This window comes from Buteo buteo, chromosome 23 (assembly GCF_964188355.1).
Source record: "Buteo buteo chromosome 23, bButBut1.hap1.1, whole genome shotgun sequence".
Classification (NCBI taxonomy): domain Eukaryota; kingdom Metazoa; phylum Chordata; class Aves; order Accipitriformes; family Accipitridae; genus Buteo; species Buteo buteo.
Window position 1 is genome coordinate 18658208 of NC_134193.1, and position 19000 is coordinate 18677207.

The 19000-nt window shown below is 53.3% G+C and overlaps 2 protein-coding genes across 5 annotated transcripts in view; one reads left to right on the forward strand and one right to left on the reverse strand.

Moving 5' to 3' along the window:
* The first annotated feature begins 226 nt into the window (after window positions 1-226).
* BARHL1 (BarH like homeobox 1) lies at window positions 227-6658 on the forward strand. Its single transcript, XM_075055051.1, has 3 exons — window positions 227-964; window positions 4500-4722; window positions 6364-6658. The coding sequence occupies exons 1-3, from the start codon at window positions 514-516 to the stop codon at window positions 6656-6658; spliced, it is 969 nt and encodes a 322-aa protein (XP_074911152.1). The 5' UTR covers window positions 227-513.
* A 6263-nt stretch (window positions 6659-12921) lies between these two features.
* DDX31 (DEAD-box helicase 31) overlaps window positions 12922-19000 on the reverse strand; it is a 51015-nt gene continuing 44936 nt past the window's right edge. For all 4 annotated transcript variants that reach the window (XM_075055526.1, XM_075055527.1, XM_075055528.1 and 1 more), the window contains one exon: window positions 12922-13344. In XM_075055526.1, coding sequence (XP_074911627.1) covers window positions 13197-13344 — 148 coding nt within the window. In that variant the 3' untranslated portion in view covers window positions 12922-13196. The remainder of the gene's footprint in view (window positions 13345-19000) is intronic.

The following is a 19000-nucleotide window of genomic DNA, read 5'->3' on the forward strand; positions in this document are numbered from 1 at the left end:
CATTAAGTGGTTAAGGCGCTGCGAAGCCTTCACTATCGATCGCTGCCTCCCCACCTCCGGCTGGGAGCCCCCCGGGCTGCCCCCCAACCGCGGCTCTGGGCAAGGGTGGGCTGGCCGGGTAAGGGGTCGGGACCCCGGGTGAGGTTGGGGTCCGTCCCCCCCCCCCCCCACCCACACCCCCACCTCCACCTCCTTGGCGGCCAAAGTTTGACTCTGCCTCCCTCTCCCCCCCTCTTCTGTCTGTCTGTCTGTGAGTGCAGCTGGGCGCGATGCTGAAGACGGAGCAGCCCTGGATCTAACGCACGGCGCCTCGGAGAGCCTTGCAGCAATTGTTGCCCGGATCCCAGGCTGAACTTTGCTCTTTTTTTTTCTTTTTACCTGTTTTTTTTCCTTTTTTTTTTTCTTTTGTCTTTTTTTTTTTCCCTCCTGTTATTGTTAATTATCATTATCAAACCGCTTCCGCCGCGCCCTCCCCGCCAATGCCCGTGTGAGCGCCGGCACTTCGCGGGGGCCATGGAGGGCTCCACCGGGTTTGGGATCGACTCCATCCTCTCCCACCGAGCCGGCAGTCCGGCCGTACCCAAGGGGGACCCGCTGGTGGGCGACGGCCGGTCCCCGCTGGAGCTGAGCCCCCGCTCGGAGGGCAGCAGCGGGTGCCCCTCGCCCCGCTCACCGGGCCGCGAGTGCCTGGAGGCGGCGGTGCCGCGGCCGGGCCTGGATGCGCATCTCCAGCCGGGGCAGGTTTCGGCTCCCTCCCAGTCCCGGACCGTCACCTCCTCCTTCCTCATCAGAGACATCCTGGCCGACTGCAAGCCCCTGGCCGCCTGCGCTCCTTACTCCAGCACCAATGGACCTCACGGCGGGCAGGAGCCGGCGGGCAGGATCCCCACCAAGCCCGGCGAGGACTTTAGGGAGAAAATGGAAAAAAACACCAGCAGCTCCTCCTCGGACTCGGAGTACAAAGGTAAGAGCGGCTCACCTCGTTTGCACGGCGGCCTGGACCCAAAGCCTCCGGCGGCCCCGAAGCCTCCCGGTGCACCGGGAGCTGGTTGCGGAGCCGGCTCCGGCGCGCCCCGGTGATGGAGAGTGTGTGTGGGGGGTGTCACGGCACCGGTCGCCCCAAAATGACGGCGGGGTCGGCACCAACTTGGGAAAACTTGGGGGTTCGGGGCTCGGTGGAGCTCGGCCCGCTGGAAGAGGTTGGGGCGATCGGTGCTTCGCCAAACGCGCCCGGGGGATGCGCCGGGCTGTTTTCCGCGGGGAAGATCCGGCTGTTTCGTTCCTACCGGCGAGGTAACGGGGAGAGGAGAACCGGGGGCGGATTTCTGCCTGGGAGAAGAGGAAAAAAAAAACAAAAAACAAAAAAAACAACAAAAACCCAATCAAAAATCCCCCACAAACAAACAAAAAGAAAACAATAATAAAATAATCACGGATTTTGCCGAGTATTTCCCCTGCTCCGGTGAGAAACGAACAAGAAAGTCGGCGGGGTCGGATTCGATTTGTATTCTTTCTATTATTATTTTGGAAATGGTTTAAAAACGAGCACGACGGACAGGGAACCCGGGGCCGGATCCTCGGTGCCGGCGGGGAGCGCGGCTGGATGCGGCGGCTGCTCGCCCCGGGCCGGGGGCTTCGGCCTCCCGGGCCCCTCGTAGCCCCTTCCCGGCCTCCCCCTGCGGCAGCCGGGGCGGGGGAGGCACGGGAAGAGCACAGGGAGGGGGGGGTGTTGGGGTCGGTCCTCGTCGTCCCCCCCCCCGAGCAGTTTATCCCGGGTGCTTTCGCCCATCCCGCCCTCATCAGCCCTGGAAAAACTTTCACTCGGGAAAATTGTTTGCCGGGTGTTTGCGAGGGGAAGGCGAGGGTACGGGGGGGGGGGGGAAGGGGAGGTGATGGCTCCTGATGGGCCCGCTGGATTTGGGGGGGGGTGGCTGGTAGGAAAAGGAGGGGGACGGGCCGTACCCCGTCCCGGCTGCAAATGCACCCTCGGTCCGCCCGGACCCGCCGCGCTCAAATCCGGTTTATGGAGGAAAAAATATTTACCCAAACCTCCAAACGCGGCGGGAGCCCCCGGGCTTGGGGGAGGGAAGGGGGGGTATTTTTGCTCTGAACGAAGGACGAAGCCCTGGGTCGGTGCCGGGGCTGGAAGTGTCTGGAAGGGACCGGGCCATCGGCCCCGCTGTTTTACAGGGCCGGGATCGAAAACAGGCAGGATTCCCACCTTGGCGTTTTGTTTTCGCCTCCTACATCCCCCCCCCCCCCCAGCCCCCTCCCGAATTCCTTCAGCTTTTGTCCCCTTTCCCCAAATCGCTGAGACGCGAAAGAAGGGAGGGAGGAGGAGAAGAAACGCGGGGTCTCTGCATCCCCCTAAGCCAGCCGAGGAGGGGTGGTGGGGTTTTTTTTTGGGGGGGGGGCGTTACCCCAGCCACACTCGGCTCCTCGCCTGCCCCTGCGACGGGGCAGCCACAGCCACGGTAAAAACAGCGCTTAAATGGGGGGGTGGGGGGGGAATAGCCCTTAAATGGGGAGGGAAACACCACTTAAATGGGGGAAAAACACAGCTTAAACGGGGGAAAAAAACCACAGTTTAAATCAGGGGAAAAAAACACAGCTTAAACTGGGGGGGAAAACACCAGTTAAATTGGGGGGGAAAAGCCACAGTTTAAATCGGGGGGAAACCACCGCTTAAATGGGGGAAAAACACAGCTTAAATGGGGAGGAAAACACCGCTTAATTGAGAGTAAAACCACCGCGTAGGTGAGGGTAAAAACACCGCTTCAATGGGGTAGCGGGTGAAAGTCTCCGCTCCTAACTCGATCCTTTTTTTGCTGCTTTGGAAATAGCCTTTCGTGGGGCAAAACGCCCCTGATTTACCCCGCAAAGGGGCTGCGGAGCCGGGGCCTAACCCGCAGCGGCGGTGGCAGGATTTGGCCCATGCCAAAATGCCGAAAAACCCGTAATTCTTTTTTTTTTTTTTTTTTTTCTTAAGCTAGGAATAACCGGGGGAGAGAGCCGGAGCCGGCCGGGGAAGCCGCCGCCGCCAACGAGCGCAGCCCTTTGGCGAGCAGGAACTTTTTAGGAGCCGGGAATCCTTTTTTAGGAGCCTGGAGGGGTTGGGGGGGGGGGGGGAATTTGCCTTCCCCGGGGTGCGGGAGGCCGGAGCCGGCTTTCCTCCGCAGAAAAAAAAAAAAAAAAAAAAAAGCCAAACTCCGCACAAACTTTCGGGCCTTTCCCGGGAGGGAGCGGGGCCGGGACCCCCCCCTCTCCCCTACCGGCCCTGCCCGGTCCGGATCCGGCCCCTTGCCGGGCGGTGGGGGGGCTGCCGCTTTCCCCGGGAACCGGAGCGGGGTCTCCGTGTTTTAAGGCTCGTCCCCGGCTCGGGCTCTGCCTGCTCGGCCAGAGCCGGGATTTCTGGTTGAAGGGTTTCGCTCCCCGGTGGCTCAATTAACCGGATTATTGTCTTCCTACAGAGAGAAATCAGCTCGCGTTCGGCTACAGCCCTGTCCCTGCTAACCCCCGCCACCAGCAAATTTAACATAAACCCCCGTAAAAAAAAAAAACAAAAACACCAAACGCCGCCGATTTGTATAAACTGAGCCTTTTTGCCACATAATCTCCTCCAGGAGCGTGGGGAAGGCGAGCACAAACAGGGATTTTTCCCCCCCCCCCACTTTCTTTTTTTTTTTTTTTTCTGTTCGGAAATTTTCCCCTCACCTACTAATGTTTCGCGGCGCAAATTCCCGCGTCGCTCCGCCGGTGCGTATGTACCGACCGGGCTAAGGAACCGCCGCCAGCCCATCTCATTCGGTATTTTTTAAGATAAATAACAGCATGGGCACGGGCTGGCGGAACCCCTTCCCCAGGATTTCGTTGTGCGCCCTGGAGAAGGGAGATTTGTTCCTTGCCCCGGCAGCATCCCCGGGAGGACGGAGGTTTCTCCGCGGAGGGGGAGAAACAGCATCACCCCGGCGACTTTCTCCTCCAAAAAAATGTGGGTTGACAATTTTCATTTGGGGTTGGTTTTTGGGTTGAGTTTCAAACACAAAAAACAAAAAAAAAAAAAAGAGAGAGAGAAAGGAAAGAAAAAAAAATATATATCCAAGCATCGAGAAAGGTGTTGGGTTGGGGAGAAATAAACCCAGAGCAGGGTCCTGCCCCGTGAGAAATGAGGGGTGAGGGAGATGCCGGGGGTAGGGGGGGGTCTGGGCAGGAACGCGGCGGGGCCGGGGGGGTCCCCGCAGCACTGCCCGGCGCTCAGCCCCACTCCCAGGCCCTAGGGACGGGGAAAGGCCGGGCCCGGCTCGGGACCCCATGAATCCCCCGTGGGCAGCCGGGGTTAAAATTTCGGGGGTTGCAAAGCAAATGCACCCTGAGCCCGGCTCGGTACCTGAGGCCGGCTTATGGCTGAAGTGGGTTACCCCCCCTTCCCCGCCACTTTTAAGGGTATTTCCCTTCCCGTCCTGCCCTGACCTGGCCTCTTTTCCTCCCTCCCGGCCCAGTGAAAGAAGAAGGGGACCGAGAGATCTCCAGCTCCCGGGACAGCCCCCCGGTACGGCTGAAAAAGCCGCGCAAAGCCCGCACCGCCTTCACCGACCATCAGCTGGCCCAGCTGGAGCGCAGCTTCGAGAGGCAAAAATACCTGAGCGTGCAGGACAGGATGGAGCTGGCCGCTTCCCTCAACCTCACCGACACGCAGGTGAAAACGTGGTACCAGAACAGAAGGTAAAAAAAAAAAAAAAAGCACCGTTCCCTCCTGCCCACAGCGCCGGGGTCCCATCCTGCTCCTCTCCCCAGCCCCGCACCCCCAAACCGGGCAGGGCTTTTGCTCCCCACAACCATCCCGTCCCTCCTGGCATCGGGAGAGGTGCGGTACCCCCCTCCCCACCCTGGGTGGGCCTTTCACCCCAAAGTAAGGGGGAGAAAAGTGATGCCGAGGCAGGGCGGGTTTGGGGCGGGGGGTGCGATCCGTTCCCCCAGCCCCGGCAAGGCGGGGAGGCAGGACCGGGCTTCCAGCTAAATACAACAGCATAACACATCGGCCCATTAATAATAGATACCAATTACTGCTTTGGGCATCAATAATTAACACCCCTTACAGTAATTACACAATTATTATTATGATGAATAATTTACTGGTGGAAATAGGTTTAGCGCTTCAGCGACAAATCTGTAAAAGGGCTGGAGACGTGTGATGGCTTCAGTGGATTTATCCGGACATCCCCGTCGGCGCTTCCCCAGCCCCGACCATTGCCACCGCCTCGAAACGAGGGACCCCCGGCTGCAGCCCCCACCCCGTCCCCTCGCTCACCCCAAGTTTTAAGCCTCCCTCCCCCTCCTTTCCAGCCCCGCTTCGCCATCTGCAAACAGCCGCGATTTTCAACACGTCGGGGGGGTTGGGGGAGTTTAGGGGTGGCGGGGGCTGTGCGCTTACATTCCCCCCCCCCAAAAAAAATTTCCTCCCGCAAGGACACGCCGGAGCCCAGCCGGCCCCCCCAGCCCCTTCCCCAGCCGCCCCCCCCCGGCCCGCTGGCGGCCCCGACGTGGGCGATATCCCGGGGTCGGGGCTTCTCCATGAGATCTGGCACACACACACATATATGCACACATACCTATAATGCACGTAGATATACCTAGATATCAAAATATACATATATACATATTACCCCCCCCCGATATATATATATACGCCGCAAACGAATGCCCCGCCACGCTGCCCCACGCGTGTCCCCCCGTGGGAGTCTCGCAGCCGCCCGGCCCGGGGAGGGGGTCCCGGGGGTCCCGGCGGTCCCGGAGCCCCCGGAGGGGGAGCGGGGCCGCCGCGGCCTTGGGCCGGAGCATCGCGGCGGCGGCGGCAGCAGCAGCATCCCTGCTCGGCGGCAGGGCGGTCGGGTAAAGGATCCCCCCCCGTATCACACAGGAGATGTCACACGCAGTTCGCAGTCTGGAATTTAGACCCCAGGAAGGGACTGAAACGTTGGTCGCGATTTATGTCGCGGGGATTTATAACTCGCTAACGGATTCCAACCGGGCTGTGGCTCCGGTACCTCCGGGGATGCTCCGTGGAAGCTCACGGAGATAAGACCCCCTCGCCCCGTTATTGGGATCTACGTCCCCCTACACGGGACTGGTCCCCCCCATCCCATCCCAGCCCAGCCCAGCCGTACGGGGGACACCGGCCCCGGGAGCCAGCGGCGGGGAGAAGGGATGCGCAAGAAGAGCGCGGGGAAGGGGGATGTGCAAGGGAAGGAAAAGCCCGGGGAATGGGAGTGTGCAAAGGGTAAAAAGAGCCCGGGAGCGGCTTTCGGAGCATCCCTCCCACCCTGACGCCCCCCTCCCTCTCTCCACTTATTCCCCCACCCCCAGGACCAAGTGGAAAAGGCAGACGGCGGTGGGCCTGGAGCTGCTGGCCGAGGCTGGCAACTACTCAGCCCTCCAGAGGATGTTCCCCTCGCCCTACTTCTACCCGCAGAGTTTGGTTTCCAACCTGGACCCCAGCGCCGCTCTCTACCTGTACCGCGGACCCAGCGCTCCCCCCCCCGCCCTCCAGAGACCCTTGGTGCCCCGCATCCTCATCCACGGACTGCAGGGCGGCAGCGAACCCCCCCCGCCCCTGCCTCCCCTCCCCGGTGTCCTACCCCGGGCTGCGCAGCCCCGGTGAACCCCGACCCGTCCGGGCACCCACCGGGCCGGGGGGGTGGGATGGGTGGGGGGGCGTTGGAGGGGGCCACCAGCAAGCAAGACTCCCTCTCATCCCCAAATATATATATATATATATATAAATGAGACCTCCCCCCCCTCCTTTTTTTAAAAAATATATATAAAGAATGCAAGAAGTGAGGGCAGGTTTGGCAGAATAGGGAGCCGGCAGAGCTGCCCCCCACCCCCGCGGGGCACTCGCTGCCTTACCCCCTTGTGCCCCCCCGCCCCCGCCCCGGCCTGGGACGGCACCGGGGGCTTGGCTGTTCCGGGGGGGGGTTTGTCTCTCTGCCCCCTCCCCAGGAACTGCCGGGGGGGGGAGCCGAGCCACCCCTGCAAGGGACGGCTCCGGGGAGCCCCCTCCCCGGTTTCCCGACCCCGGGCCACCGGTCCCGCAGCCGGGAGGAGCCGGGGGAGGGTTGGGGGGGGTCCGGGCCACCGGTCGCCGCCCGCCGCAGCGAGACTTTGGGATGTCCGTAGCTAAAAAAAAAAAAAAAAAAAAAAAAAAAGAGAGAGAGAGAAAAAAAAGAAAAAAAAAACAAAAAAAGCGGCGAAATGTAAATACGGTGCGCAAAATGTATATGAATTATTTATTTGTGAACCCTGAGGGCGTATTTGTGTAAGTGATTCTTGTCAGTCTGTATCCCGGGGCCGGCCCGGCCGGGGCGGGGGGTGTGGGGGGCTCGGGACGCCGTGGCCGCTCCCGCTCCCCCCCCCGTCCCCCTTTTTTAAATGTGGAAATAAAACTTCTTTACAAACAAACGGGTCTCGCCTCCGCCGGCCCTTTTTTCCCCCTCCTGCTTGTTTGCTCTGGCGGATCAGCCGCCGCCAAGGGAAAGGGAAAAGCAAAGAGGAGTTTTCCCACCCCCCCATCGCAGGGACCCCCCCCCCCCGGGGGTGGGTTCCCACCCCCGGGGCTCGGCCCCAGTGCCGGCATGCGGGGCTGGGGGCTGCGGGGGAGACGAAAAGGGCTGGGGGGGGACACGGGAGACGGGACGGGGATGCGGTGGTAGCCGCCGCGCTGGTGAATTATTAACGCTAATCTTAAGTGTATAATTGCCTAAGTGCTTTAAATGACCGCTTTGGAAAATGGATTGTTTCCACCCTTTAAAAAGTGTCGCTCATCTGGCCGAGGCCAGCGAGCCCGGCAGCTGGTCCCCGGGACAGCCGGGCAGCGGCTCGCCGGCTCGGGGAGCCGACAGATGGGCTGCGGGCTCAGCCCGCCCGGTCCTCCGCTGCTCCCCCCGGTCCTCCGCTCCGCTCCCCCCCCCCCGTCCTGCCTCCGCTTCCCACCCCCGGTCCTCCCTCCGCAGCCGGCGGACCCGGCTGTCTGCCGAGCCGCTTCCCCCCCCAGGTCAACCCCGACCCTTACAGCATCCCCCCCCTTCTCCGCCGCCCCCCCCCCCCGGGGCTGGGTCCCGGGAGCTCTGGCCCGGCACCCCCGAGCCCCGCCGGCCCCGCGGGGAGGGTTATTGTCGGCTCGGCCAAATGCACAGCCACGCCTGGAGGGGACCCCCCCCCCCCTTTATCCCCCCACCCCCAGCTTTTGTGGAGCGGGGTCTGTTCCTTTGCATGTGAATGGGGGAGTTTGGTAAATCCCCGGGCCTCGGCTGGGGCGAGGAGGAGGAGGAGGAAGAGGGGGGGGGTCGCTCCCAGCTCGGGGTTAATGAAGTGGGAAAGGAGTCTTTCAGAGAGGCCGGCAAACAACCCCCCTCCCCGCGCAACAACCCCCCGTCCCAAATCCTACATGGATTGACTTAAACCCGGGGGATAAGTGCTTTAAATTAATCTCATTGAATAAGAATGAGGCCAAACAAAACTCTTTAAAATCATATTAAAAATCTATCAAAGGACAACTTGCAGTGGGTGTGCTTTTCATTTTGCGAGTGCAAAGGCAAGGAGCATACAGCAACCTTCCTCCCATTTACACAGCAGGAATGTGAATCAAAGACATTCTCTAATATTTAATTGTCCTTGTAGCCGTAGCAGATTCCTCCTCGTACATTAATGAAGTACAAGCCTTCGTTACACGGTTCTAATTGCAATATTTAAATTTGCCATTTCACTTCTGGAAGAAGCTGGGAACTACCCTGTAACAGTGGGTCTGAGCCAGAGTCCTAACGGAGTGACAGGGTCCGGTTTGTGTTACAAGGATGGTAGGAGAGAGTGCAGCAGGGTCCCGAGGAAACCTCCGCTCCGGGAAGGGGGAATGGCCGTACCAGGTTCGGCTGGGAAGGAAAGAGAGCAGAGGGGAAGCGAGGGCTGGAGCCGTCTCCTCCAGGGAGATCTCTTAGCAGAGTCAAGCAAGGCAAGCTTCAAAATAAATCAGTTTAGGGAAGACACCACACGCTGTAGGCTCTTGTCAGAGAGCACCGCGCTTGCCACGTGAACAGCGTCTTGTGCGAGAGGATCTCAGCGGCCTCAAAAGCTGCTGAAGGACCAGCCTCACCTCCAGCTTGTGGGCAGGGAGCGAGAGGGGACCCAGCCATCCAACAGCAAAAGCCACCAGCACTGCTCCTTGCACCTACAGCAGCACCTGAAACCACTCATTTCTAGAGGCCGGTGCCAGACAGGGGTGATCCTGGCAAGTCCTCAGGGGTGGGACAGGCTGGACTGGGTTGAAATGAGATGCTGCAGTAAAATGGTACAGTTGAGAAGGAGCACCAGTCCCATTAAGGAAACCTTTGGAGCATTGCACTGGTTCTGCTCCACTGATTTCTCCTGGGGTACAGAGACTCCAACAGACAGGCTGCTGGTGGTTGGTTTTTGTCAGCTCCAGGCTCTGGATCCAAGACACAAACCAGTTAGTGTGGTGGGTTTGCCAGGACCAAACACAATCCTGGCTCTCAAGCCCCTTCTGGGCTTTTACCCAGCTTGAGGGCCACCTTCCTCCCCTCCCAACATAGCTTTAACCAGAACCACCACCCTGGGAACAGACAAAGAACGAAAGCTGCTCCGCTGAACATGCCAACACACACAAATCCAACTAAATCAGCAGAATTGTTTCTAGCTGAGATATTTTATGGTTTCATCTGAACACCAAACAAAATTACGCCAGAATGGAAAGCCCAGAACAATCGGTGCTCGTCCTGCCTTCTCCCCAGGCTTATGGAGAAAATAAGTTGTTGTAAACAAGGAAATTCTGTTGCTTTCTATCCTGCTTAGTTATGGGTGCTTCTCAGTGGTGGGGTACCAGTGCTAAGGTGTCTTGTGTTTGACCTAGACGCTGAAAGCAGGAGTTCAACTGTGACACTTGTCCCAAGGTGACCTCCTTGCTTTTTCCTATCCCAAAGCCTGGAAGTGTAAACTCAAGATGTTCTAGCTGCAGAGGAGAGGAGAACGTGGGCTCCTATTACTGCAAAGGACACGGAGCCAGAACAGAGCTGAGAAAAGGTGCAAGAGCATCTTCTGGGAGAGGCAGGACTCTACCCACGAGAGCAGGGAGCAGGGCAGCATCAAGAAAGGCAAACCCAAATGGAGTCCATGTCTGACTCGCAGGCAGCTTTATATAAAAGCTCCATAGTGCCATTATTTCCAGACCAAACGCAGAAACTTCAAGCTGAGGCGCAGCGAGGCCCCTACCATTCGCCACAGTTCAGACAAGAAAGCAAACCTGACCGAAGCCAACACCGGGGCGGTCAAATGAAGCTGCATTTTTACCAAACACTGCCAAGAGCTGATCTCCCCACCCTGACGAGCTGTGTCGGCAGCTCCCAACCAACCAAGACCCCTGCAACCCACACCACGTACCTCAGGGCAAGAGGGGACAAATTCAGGAGCAGTTCAGGGTGACATCCTCCTGCTCCACGCCAGGGATGTGCCAAGGGAACCCACCATGACCCCCAGCAGCTTCTCCAGCATTTGGGTGCTCAGAGGACCCGGGAACCTCAGCACCCACAACACCCCGTTCCTGCTGCAGCTGATGGAGCTCAGAACTCAGCCGCCCCTGCTCCACAGGCAGTACCACACCCTGCCCTGCCTTGATGAAGAGGTGCTTCGAGTTGGGTACAAATTAACTCCACGCCTACCAGGTGTTTCCCAAATTGACTGATGCACGAGGATAAAGCCAGCTCAGAGCCCATCTAGAGCTGCCAAAGTGTAAATAAGGGCAGAATTTGGTTTCTGCTGACCCCGCTACTATTCAAACACATTTTGCACATTGGCCTTCAAGATTATTAAGAGCAAACTTAGCTTAGCTTCAGGTGGGTGTGCCTTTAACACTTTCTTGCTTAACAACCTCCTCCTCTTCCTTCCCCTACTCACACAAGTAATCCAGCACTACCTGCTAAAAGATGGTGAAGCTGAAAGAAAAAAGGCATTCTATTGTTTTAAAATCACATTATTTATCATAACCATTTGTAATACTACATGCCCAGTTAATACAGACGGCAATGAGATTTCCTGACGTCTCTCACCGACATGCTGTTAGTCTTTTTTCCTACCATTATGAATTTGCCAGCAGTCCCTATTAACTCATACGTGACAGTCAGCCAGGAGAAGGTCATATTATTTTCCCCTCACGCACAAGATCAGTTCTTCCCAAATTTACACTCTCTGCATCACTCTCTGAGTCATTTTCATCCTCAGGGGTTTCTTTTCCGTTTAAGTTGACGTTTGCCTTAAACCTGATTGCTCTTCCAAACAGTACTCATAGCAAAATCAGGTGGGCTTTGTTGTTATTTTATTTTAATCTAGTAAATGCTAGTAACTTCATTCTCTTTGCAAAAACATCGTTAATTCTATATTGGAGCCTTTTAAATATCTTTCTGAAGTGTTCAAAAAGGTACTGCAGTAAAATCAGCGTGTTTGGTAATCGCCTAGAAGGAAAAAAACCCCGTTGGTTCTCAAAAGTTACATTTCACTTCAGAAATTAAATACCTTTGGGCTGATTGCTTACCTCCTACAGTCCTTAGTATGACTCACTATAGCCCAAAGTAGGTGCCCTCAATTCTGTATTCACAAAGTGGGTATCATTTTCTTTTGGTTATACTCCTTTTTCAGTATTTTTTCGCTTCCAGCACCTGAAATAGCTACTGGATTTAACCACTTTCTGGTCCTGTGTTAAACATGCCTGGCTTGGGTCACCGGTGGGCTGCTCTTCCTCATCTCTCTCCTCGAGGAAGACACAGGCAGGCAGCAGAAAGTTGTGTTTTGGCAGGGTTTTGCACTGTTTTCAAAAGTATACTGCTTGGCACTTGTGCTATAGGAGGTGCTGGAAGAAGCACAGCGAGGAAGATGGAGAGGGAGGTGGGTGCTCACCTGTAGGTCTTGGGGGAGTTTGTAAGTCTCCTGCAGGCCTTGGGGAGCACCCGGTCTCCCCACCCCGCCTCACCAACTCCAAGGGGAGTTTTGTCACGGACTTCACTAGAGCTCGGGTTCCATTTCACATGCTGGGCAATGGTGAAAAAGTGCCCGCCTCAGCACATTTGGGGCCATACTGTATCCCTTTTCTTAGTAGTCCCCATTCTCTGATGATAAGCAAGAACAAGAAAAAAAGCAAATGGGAAAAGCAAGAAGTGAAATGCATTAGCTTGGGACGTACTCAAAATAGGCCTAGCCAAAGCAGAGAACCCCGAAAGCCAGGGTTACTACTGGCAAGTGTTAGCAAGAGCCTGCAAAAGGCTTTAACGTTCAGAGAGGCGAGACATTGCATACATATTCTGCGTTATATAATTAGGTATGACAACACGCTGCAGGCAAAGAGAAGTTTGGAGACCGCTGGATTCCACGCTGGCTCCCTCCCACAGTGACAACGTTTGTTCCCAAACTCAGGAGTTCTGACATGAAGTTTTGTGCCCATGAGCTCTGCCCCAAAGGGACCACATGTCATTACGCTGAAAAGCTCTCCACAATCTTGCCACTTGCACTGAAATTGGGGAGATTCCTTCCAGGTGGCAATACCTGACTAACGATCAGTGTCCAGAGATATAGACCTTGCCCCAGCGCACAAAGGACAGGAGAGAAGGTGGCAGCACCATGGCTACGTTACCTGAGACAGGAGCAGAAGTGTCCCCCTGTATAATGACAGGGGAAAGGGCAGCCTCCCCTGTCCTCTTAAACATCCTCCTGGAATACCTCCTCTGCCACCACTGTTTATCTCGTTAAAAATAAGCATGCCAACAGATTGTGGAGTGTTTCTACAGGTCTTTTAAACAGGGAAGCAGCTCCTGTCTGAGTACACTTGTCTCACTTTCATGTTATATAGATATCACAGTTCTCTGAAAACCATATTTAACCTTTTTATTTTTCTTGCAAAAACCATCTTAGAAATGCAGTGCATCTTCAGGAAGCCACATTTAATTGCAGCTGTGCAACAGGACACGCCTGGATTTGATTCCATTTGGACCTATGGAATGAAGGGGAGGAGGCCAAGATCCCCAAGATCCCTCCCATATTTGCCTGATAAATTGAAACACTCCTCAGTTGATTTGGCAGGTCACCCTGACCCCCAACTGAGGCACTCAAGCAGGTTTTACAGCCAATGACTGGAAGGTCCCGGCTTATGTTGGAATCTGCTGGTTGCCAGGTTTTGTCTGTTTTTTCTTCTTCTTGACCTTGGATACACCAGTGTCCATCCCACTGGAATATTCAGATCGCAAGATCTCAGCAAGGTGATGTTTGCCGTGGGTCTTCTTGAGAAGGTCAGACCTGGGCAGAGGGAAGAAAAGAGGAATTAGATTTCCTTCTCTCTGAAATGCTGCTAGGTGGGTTACTGATTTTACAGCCGTGGAAAGTGACATTTGCGCATTAGCAGAAGAACAGCTTCCTTTTCTTGAAGCTTGATTTGAAATTCTGTCTCATGCAAAATTAGATATTGTTGTGACAGGTTTTCACAAAGGTGGCAAAATATCATGCCGTTTTTAAAAGCAAGCCTTTGTTCTGTACAAATGCTCTTGCAGGGGTGGCGGGGAGAAGGAGGGAAGGTTGTGCGCTGAAGGCTGATGAATTAGGTGACACAGCAGTTTGAAAATTATAATAATAATAATAAAAAAACCGTAACAGCCTTAAGACATTGAACAATGGAAACATTTTATAAACAGAGCTTAAATCCAAAGCTTGGAAACACAAAAAACCCCAAACAAACAAGAAAAAAAAAAAAAGCCAGGAGCCTAAACCCAACAGACTCTTTTCTTGCAGTGTCCTGCAGAATCACATGCACCTTACAGCCTCCCTCTCCAGAGACTGGCTTTTGCAAAGGTAGCTGCATTCTGCCCAGCCACTAAACTCCAACGTGGATCTCCCTGTAGCCCTGAAATGCCAGCTATAAATATAAAAACCCACTCAGCATTTTTCCACCACAAGTTCTGCCACTGTCCTGCTCTATAACCTTGGGCAAATCTCATCCTCATTGCTGCTATCACCCACGCTTATTTCAAGTGCAATCTCTTTGGTGCAAGACCCGTCATTCCCTGCCAGGTTCCCTTGGTCCTGGGCACAATGGGGTATCCACAGCTATTAGTGTCTGCACATCCCACTCTCCTCTTTATAGTAAGGACCGGTAACAGATCTCAAAAATTTCCAGAGAAGTGGATAGAAATCTGTCCCTCTAAATACAAGGGAATTGAACAGAAGCCCCGCATCCATGCCAGTGTGCATTTATGACAACACATGGACCTCAGCAGTCCTAAAGGTTGATGCCTTATAGCACTGCCTCTCACAGTTCCTTCAGGTGTCCAGAACCTTGTTGGGGATCACAGGAGAAGGAAGCATTTTTGGCTGCAGCAACAGATCAATCCACTCATCAGGCCAAACTCACAAAGAAGGCAAGGGAAGCACTCTTGGCTCTCTGGCGTATTTGCTTGCCCGCTTTTCCACAGCTCGTTTTCCACCCCTGTGTAGGTTTCATGGCTGGAGTGGGTTTGGAAGGATGGATCGGAATGATAAGAAGGATGGTGTGATGAAACATTCAAGCTCTGCGTTGGCAGAAGGGCTAGAGACTGGACATACCGGAGAAATAAGACGCACAGCCACCACCCGGTTTGAACCCACAGAAACCAAGGCAAAAAGACAGAATCAACTTGAAAGTGACCATACAGCTAATGAAGCAAAGGTGCTGTTGGTAAAGCCATACCTGCGGTACCTTCACAGCAGAGGTGCCTTGTCAAACTGCCTTCCCGAATGCATGAGCCACAGCAGCACAGAGCTCGTGGGTGCACACACAGCACCAGGCCAAGGTGTGCTCTCAACCAGCCCAGCTCTGCTGCAAAAACTTTGTAGTGCAGCTGCATCCTCTGCTCAGGCCCCTCCATCACTTGATAAAGTTTCTATTTGACACTTTCATTGTGTCTCCAAGCATTTACTACAGTAATTCGAGGGTTACCAAGCAACAGATCAGTTTACTTAACAACAGGGAACTATCTGCTGCAAAAGGACAAGTAATCTACCAGTAGCTGCCGGGCTGAGTTTCAGCTCAGCAGGGAGGTTGTCCAACACTTTATTATCAATCAGGTGAAATCATTGCCCAATTAGTAAATCAATACCCCCTGCTGTGGTGATCAGCTGTACACAGAAAAGCAAGGATGCAGGGAAAAGGGAGGTTTCTCCCTCTAACCAGGGGCACAAAAAATCAATGGAGCTGTGCTGTGGAACCTGTGCTGATCACCGAGAGAAGAAAAGCAGCTGTCAAGGCCCTATTTAACCATGAGATGGAAGAGCCACAGGCAACAGCAACAGTCTGCAGTGACAGCACACCAGGGAAAGTGCACCAGGTCAGGATCCCTGGCCAGATTCTGATTCCTGTTGTAAACCTGTAAATTGCCCTCTCTGCTCAACTGGTGAAAGTCTCTGGGGCTCTGCCAGAGCAGTCAAGGTAACATCGGTGAGGAAAGGCGCCCTGTGGTTATGAGACAAAGCCCAGGAGAACAGAGCGAGACCTTGATACCCTCCGAGCATCCTTGGTCAAAGTGTTTAATCTCTTTGGCCTTCATGTCCATTCTCTCACCTCATAACCCAGGAGGACTGCATCTTCCCTGTTGCCAAAGGCTGGTGTGATGTTAATTTAAGAGAGCTGTGTGGTGGTACTGGATACTGCGGCAAAAAGCTTCACAGAAAGGCTGTAAATGTAAGATGTATTTGCAACATAGACAGAACCCATGTTCCCATCACTGGATAAACACATGGATTGTCAGCATCTCTTTCTGTGATCTCATGTCTAGATATCACGCTATATTGAGCCCTAATGAGAACACATCATGTTGATAATGGGCACAGAAATCCCCAGCCCTTTAAATCCCTCTCTCCAAACACAACAGTCAGTCTTTAGGTGGGGAACTACAAAACAGTGCAGCTAAGGGGAACTTGCAGGGGGAAAAAAGATTCACTAATGACTGACCCATCCCAACGTGCTACAGTACCAAGGTTTCAGCAGGGCTTAAAGGAGAAAGGAATGTTCAAACGGATGAGAGAATAGCCACTTTTACTGGCTGGGGGAAAATGAGACAGGAATAGAGAAGTCATAACTCAGAAAATGAAACAGCCCCAACACATGAGTTAGGAAAAACTTGTCCCTGAACACAAGCTATTTGACTTCTCTGTGTTACTGTCCAGCATACTGGGTGTTGAGTGTTGTGACATATTGGATGCCAGGCAGAAGCACCACTGGACTACTACTCTTTTACGCTAGATATGGGGTATCAGGACTCGCATAAAAGACAGACTGGAATTGATAAGTAGTCAGAAGAGCCAGCAGAGATGAGTTAGGATCACCTTCTAACTTCAACTGGGGAACACATCATCCCTTCATTTGTAAGGCTTAACCCTAGACCCAACCACTGCTTTGGGCTTTATGTTCCAGGTATAGGGCAAAAACCGTATCACCCCAAGATCTATCTAATCACTTCATTATCAAAGGGAGAGAAAGGTGCTTTGCACAGTGAGGAAAAGAAGGCAGAGAGCCTAGTAATTGCTTGGCATGGTCTGAGAAAGCTCCCCTCCTCCTCATGGAGACAGAGGAAGGAATAAAAGACCCAGGTTTACAGCTGCCTGTGCACACCTGTAATTAAGTTGCAACCTCACAAAAGCTGGTACCAAGAGCCTCAGCAGAGAGACAGTAAGGAAACAGAGGAACTGTCCCCAGCTGACTTTGTTATATCCTGAAAGGCCAGGAAAGACCAGGCCAGAGACAAACTTTTAAAGACAAAAAAATCCGTCCTCTTCCAGAAAACCAGAATGATTTTATTCACTCTTTAAACATGAGAAACTTGTGAATCTTGCTAAATACATCACTGAATGATGAAGAGGCAGAAGAGGAAGAAACAAGAAAGAAAAAGTGTCCAGTGAAGGAAAGAGAATAAAATCCTTCTTTCCTCTGCTTCAGTTTCCTTTTGCCTCCATCTGCAGAGCCACTCCCAGCATGCTGCTCTCCTTCCCCATCCCACTCAGGAGCCACAGGGTTCCGCAGGGGTGCTGGTGCTGCTCAACCCTCCACCTCAAAGGAAATCTGAATTATTTGGACCAGTCTGCTTTTCTGGCCCCTTGACTCTCAACTCTTTGCTTCACTCAAGAGTATCAGAAAAGATTCAAGGCAAATCTTTTTTCACATCATGAAAAAAAACCCCAAAACCCAAACAAGTGAATGCAGCATAGTTGACTAGCCTGAAATCCTCCCTGTTGTTTCCAGAGGATCTGCCACACGATACTAACTCACCACAGAAGTCCCACCTAGCTTGCATGCAACACACCTTCAACACAGTTTGCAACTTCCATACAGCTTGGGCCATTGATAGCTTTGCAAATGCTGAAGACACCACCTGCTGAATTCCACAATCACTAGCAACAAGATGGTAGAATAACAGAGACTATACTATGGCAAAAAAACCCAAGACAAGTATACTGAACTAAGCTTTGAGGATGTTCAACATAGCTGAGATCCTGTGGACAGCTCCAAGGCACAAACAGAAGAGGAAGAAAAGCATATGCAAACTGTTCTGTTTCTATATAACATCCCATTCATCTCCCAAGCATTACTGGTAAGATCATAAGAATGATCAAGTTTCACCAGCTGATTTAATCAGATTGAATTTGTTACTATATGCAAACCATGATCCTGGTTGTGGAGACTCTCAAACATTCAGGTGTGAAAGGACCAAGTGACAACTGTAAGAAAAGGAATGAGTATCTGATACTGTTTTTCATTTTCATTTCAAAATTCTAATAAGTATATTTCATTGACACATCTGCTTCACTAGAGAACTGAATCCCAAGCTGATCTCCAAGACAAAAACTCCTATGTGCCAGAGCAGTGGTACATATACATGCATGGTTTCTTGGATATCATTTGATGGCCCAGAAGATGCCTCTGCTAGTCTTTTTACCTAAATGGTGAGTGAGCTTGTTCTTAGGGATGTCTCCTTCAACTTGGTTGGCATTGCTGTCTGTTCCTTTGTCTTGAGCTGTGTGAAATCCTGGTGCAATGCAGTGCAGCAAGTGTAGTGACCTTTAACCAACTTGCAGCATCTGCAGCAACCAAAGGCTCCCAAATTGCTCCAGCTGAGGAAAAAGGAGTATAAAGTTCTGACGCACAGTCCCAGATCTCATGGTGTGTCTTTGGAGGAGACAGGAGTAGGCTGTTTCATTTATCAGAAAACATTTCAACATGGATCGCACTATCAATCTGCCTGACAGCACCTCCAACAGCTCTTTGAAATTGTGCCAGCAACAGAGCTGGGTTACCTCTGGGCCAAGGCTGCTGTAACACCTGCTTTTTCTACTTACAGTGTTGGATAAACCATCTGCAGCCAGCGCAACCCTGTTTGGGTTTGGTTTTCTGTTATTGTTTTTTGTGGGGTGGGGGCAAGAAATTCATCAGCAATCCTACACTGCTCTTGACAATTCAACAGATGGCCTAGGTACTCTGTTATCAGCTGATGTGAATGCTAGCTGGAGAAGATCAAGGAAAATTACTACCCAGTCAGACTGAGCACCAAGCTCTGTTCCAGAACAGTCAGAGCAGTGCAGTCTTCATGCTGAGACATGCCAAACAGCGAGGCCCACCTTACCACACTGAAGTCAACTGTATTTCATCTACACAGAAAGAGACAAAACGCCCCAGTTTCACTTTCGCTACCATCCCTTGGTCTTCACCCTATGGAGAAAGGATGAAAGCACCAGTGGGATGCTGGGAACTTCCCAGGATTCTTGCTTCTGTCAGGCTCTTTCCCAGCCTGAAGGGCAGAATATATTTCAATTAGAGCTGATCATTTTTTGGTGTGTACCGAACATTACAGAGGTTTTCCAGCTCCACGTGCAAGCCCTATTAGCTCGCTCAAAGATGGGAGAAAAGGCTCTGTGCTGCGGCCATGGTGGA

Bases quoted from the DNA above. Each gene is read 5' to 3' on its own strand.
- BARHL1 (XM_075055051.1), top strand. From the start codon at position 514: ATGGAGGGCTCCACCGGGTTTGGGATCGACTCCATCCTCTCCCACCGA. The intron at 965-4,499 runs GTAAGAGCGGCT...CTCCCGGCCCAG, and splicing joins CTCGGACTCGGAGTACAAAG to TGAAAGAAGAAGGGGACCGA. The intron at 4,723-6,363 runs GTAAAAAAAAAA...CCCCACCCCCAG, and splicing joins ACGTGGTACCAGAACAGAAG to GACCAAGTGGAAAAGGCAGA.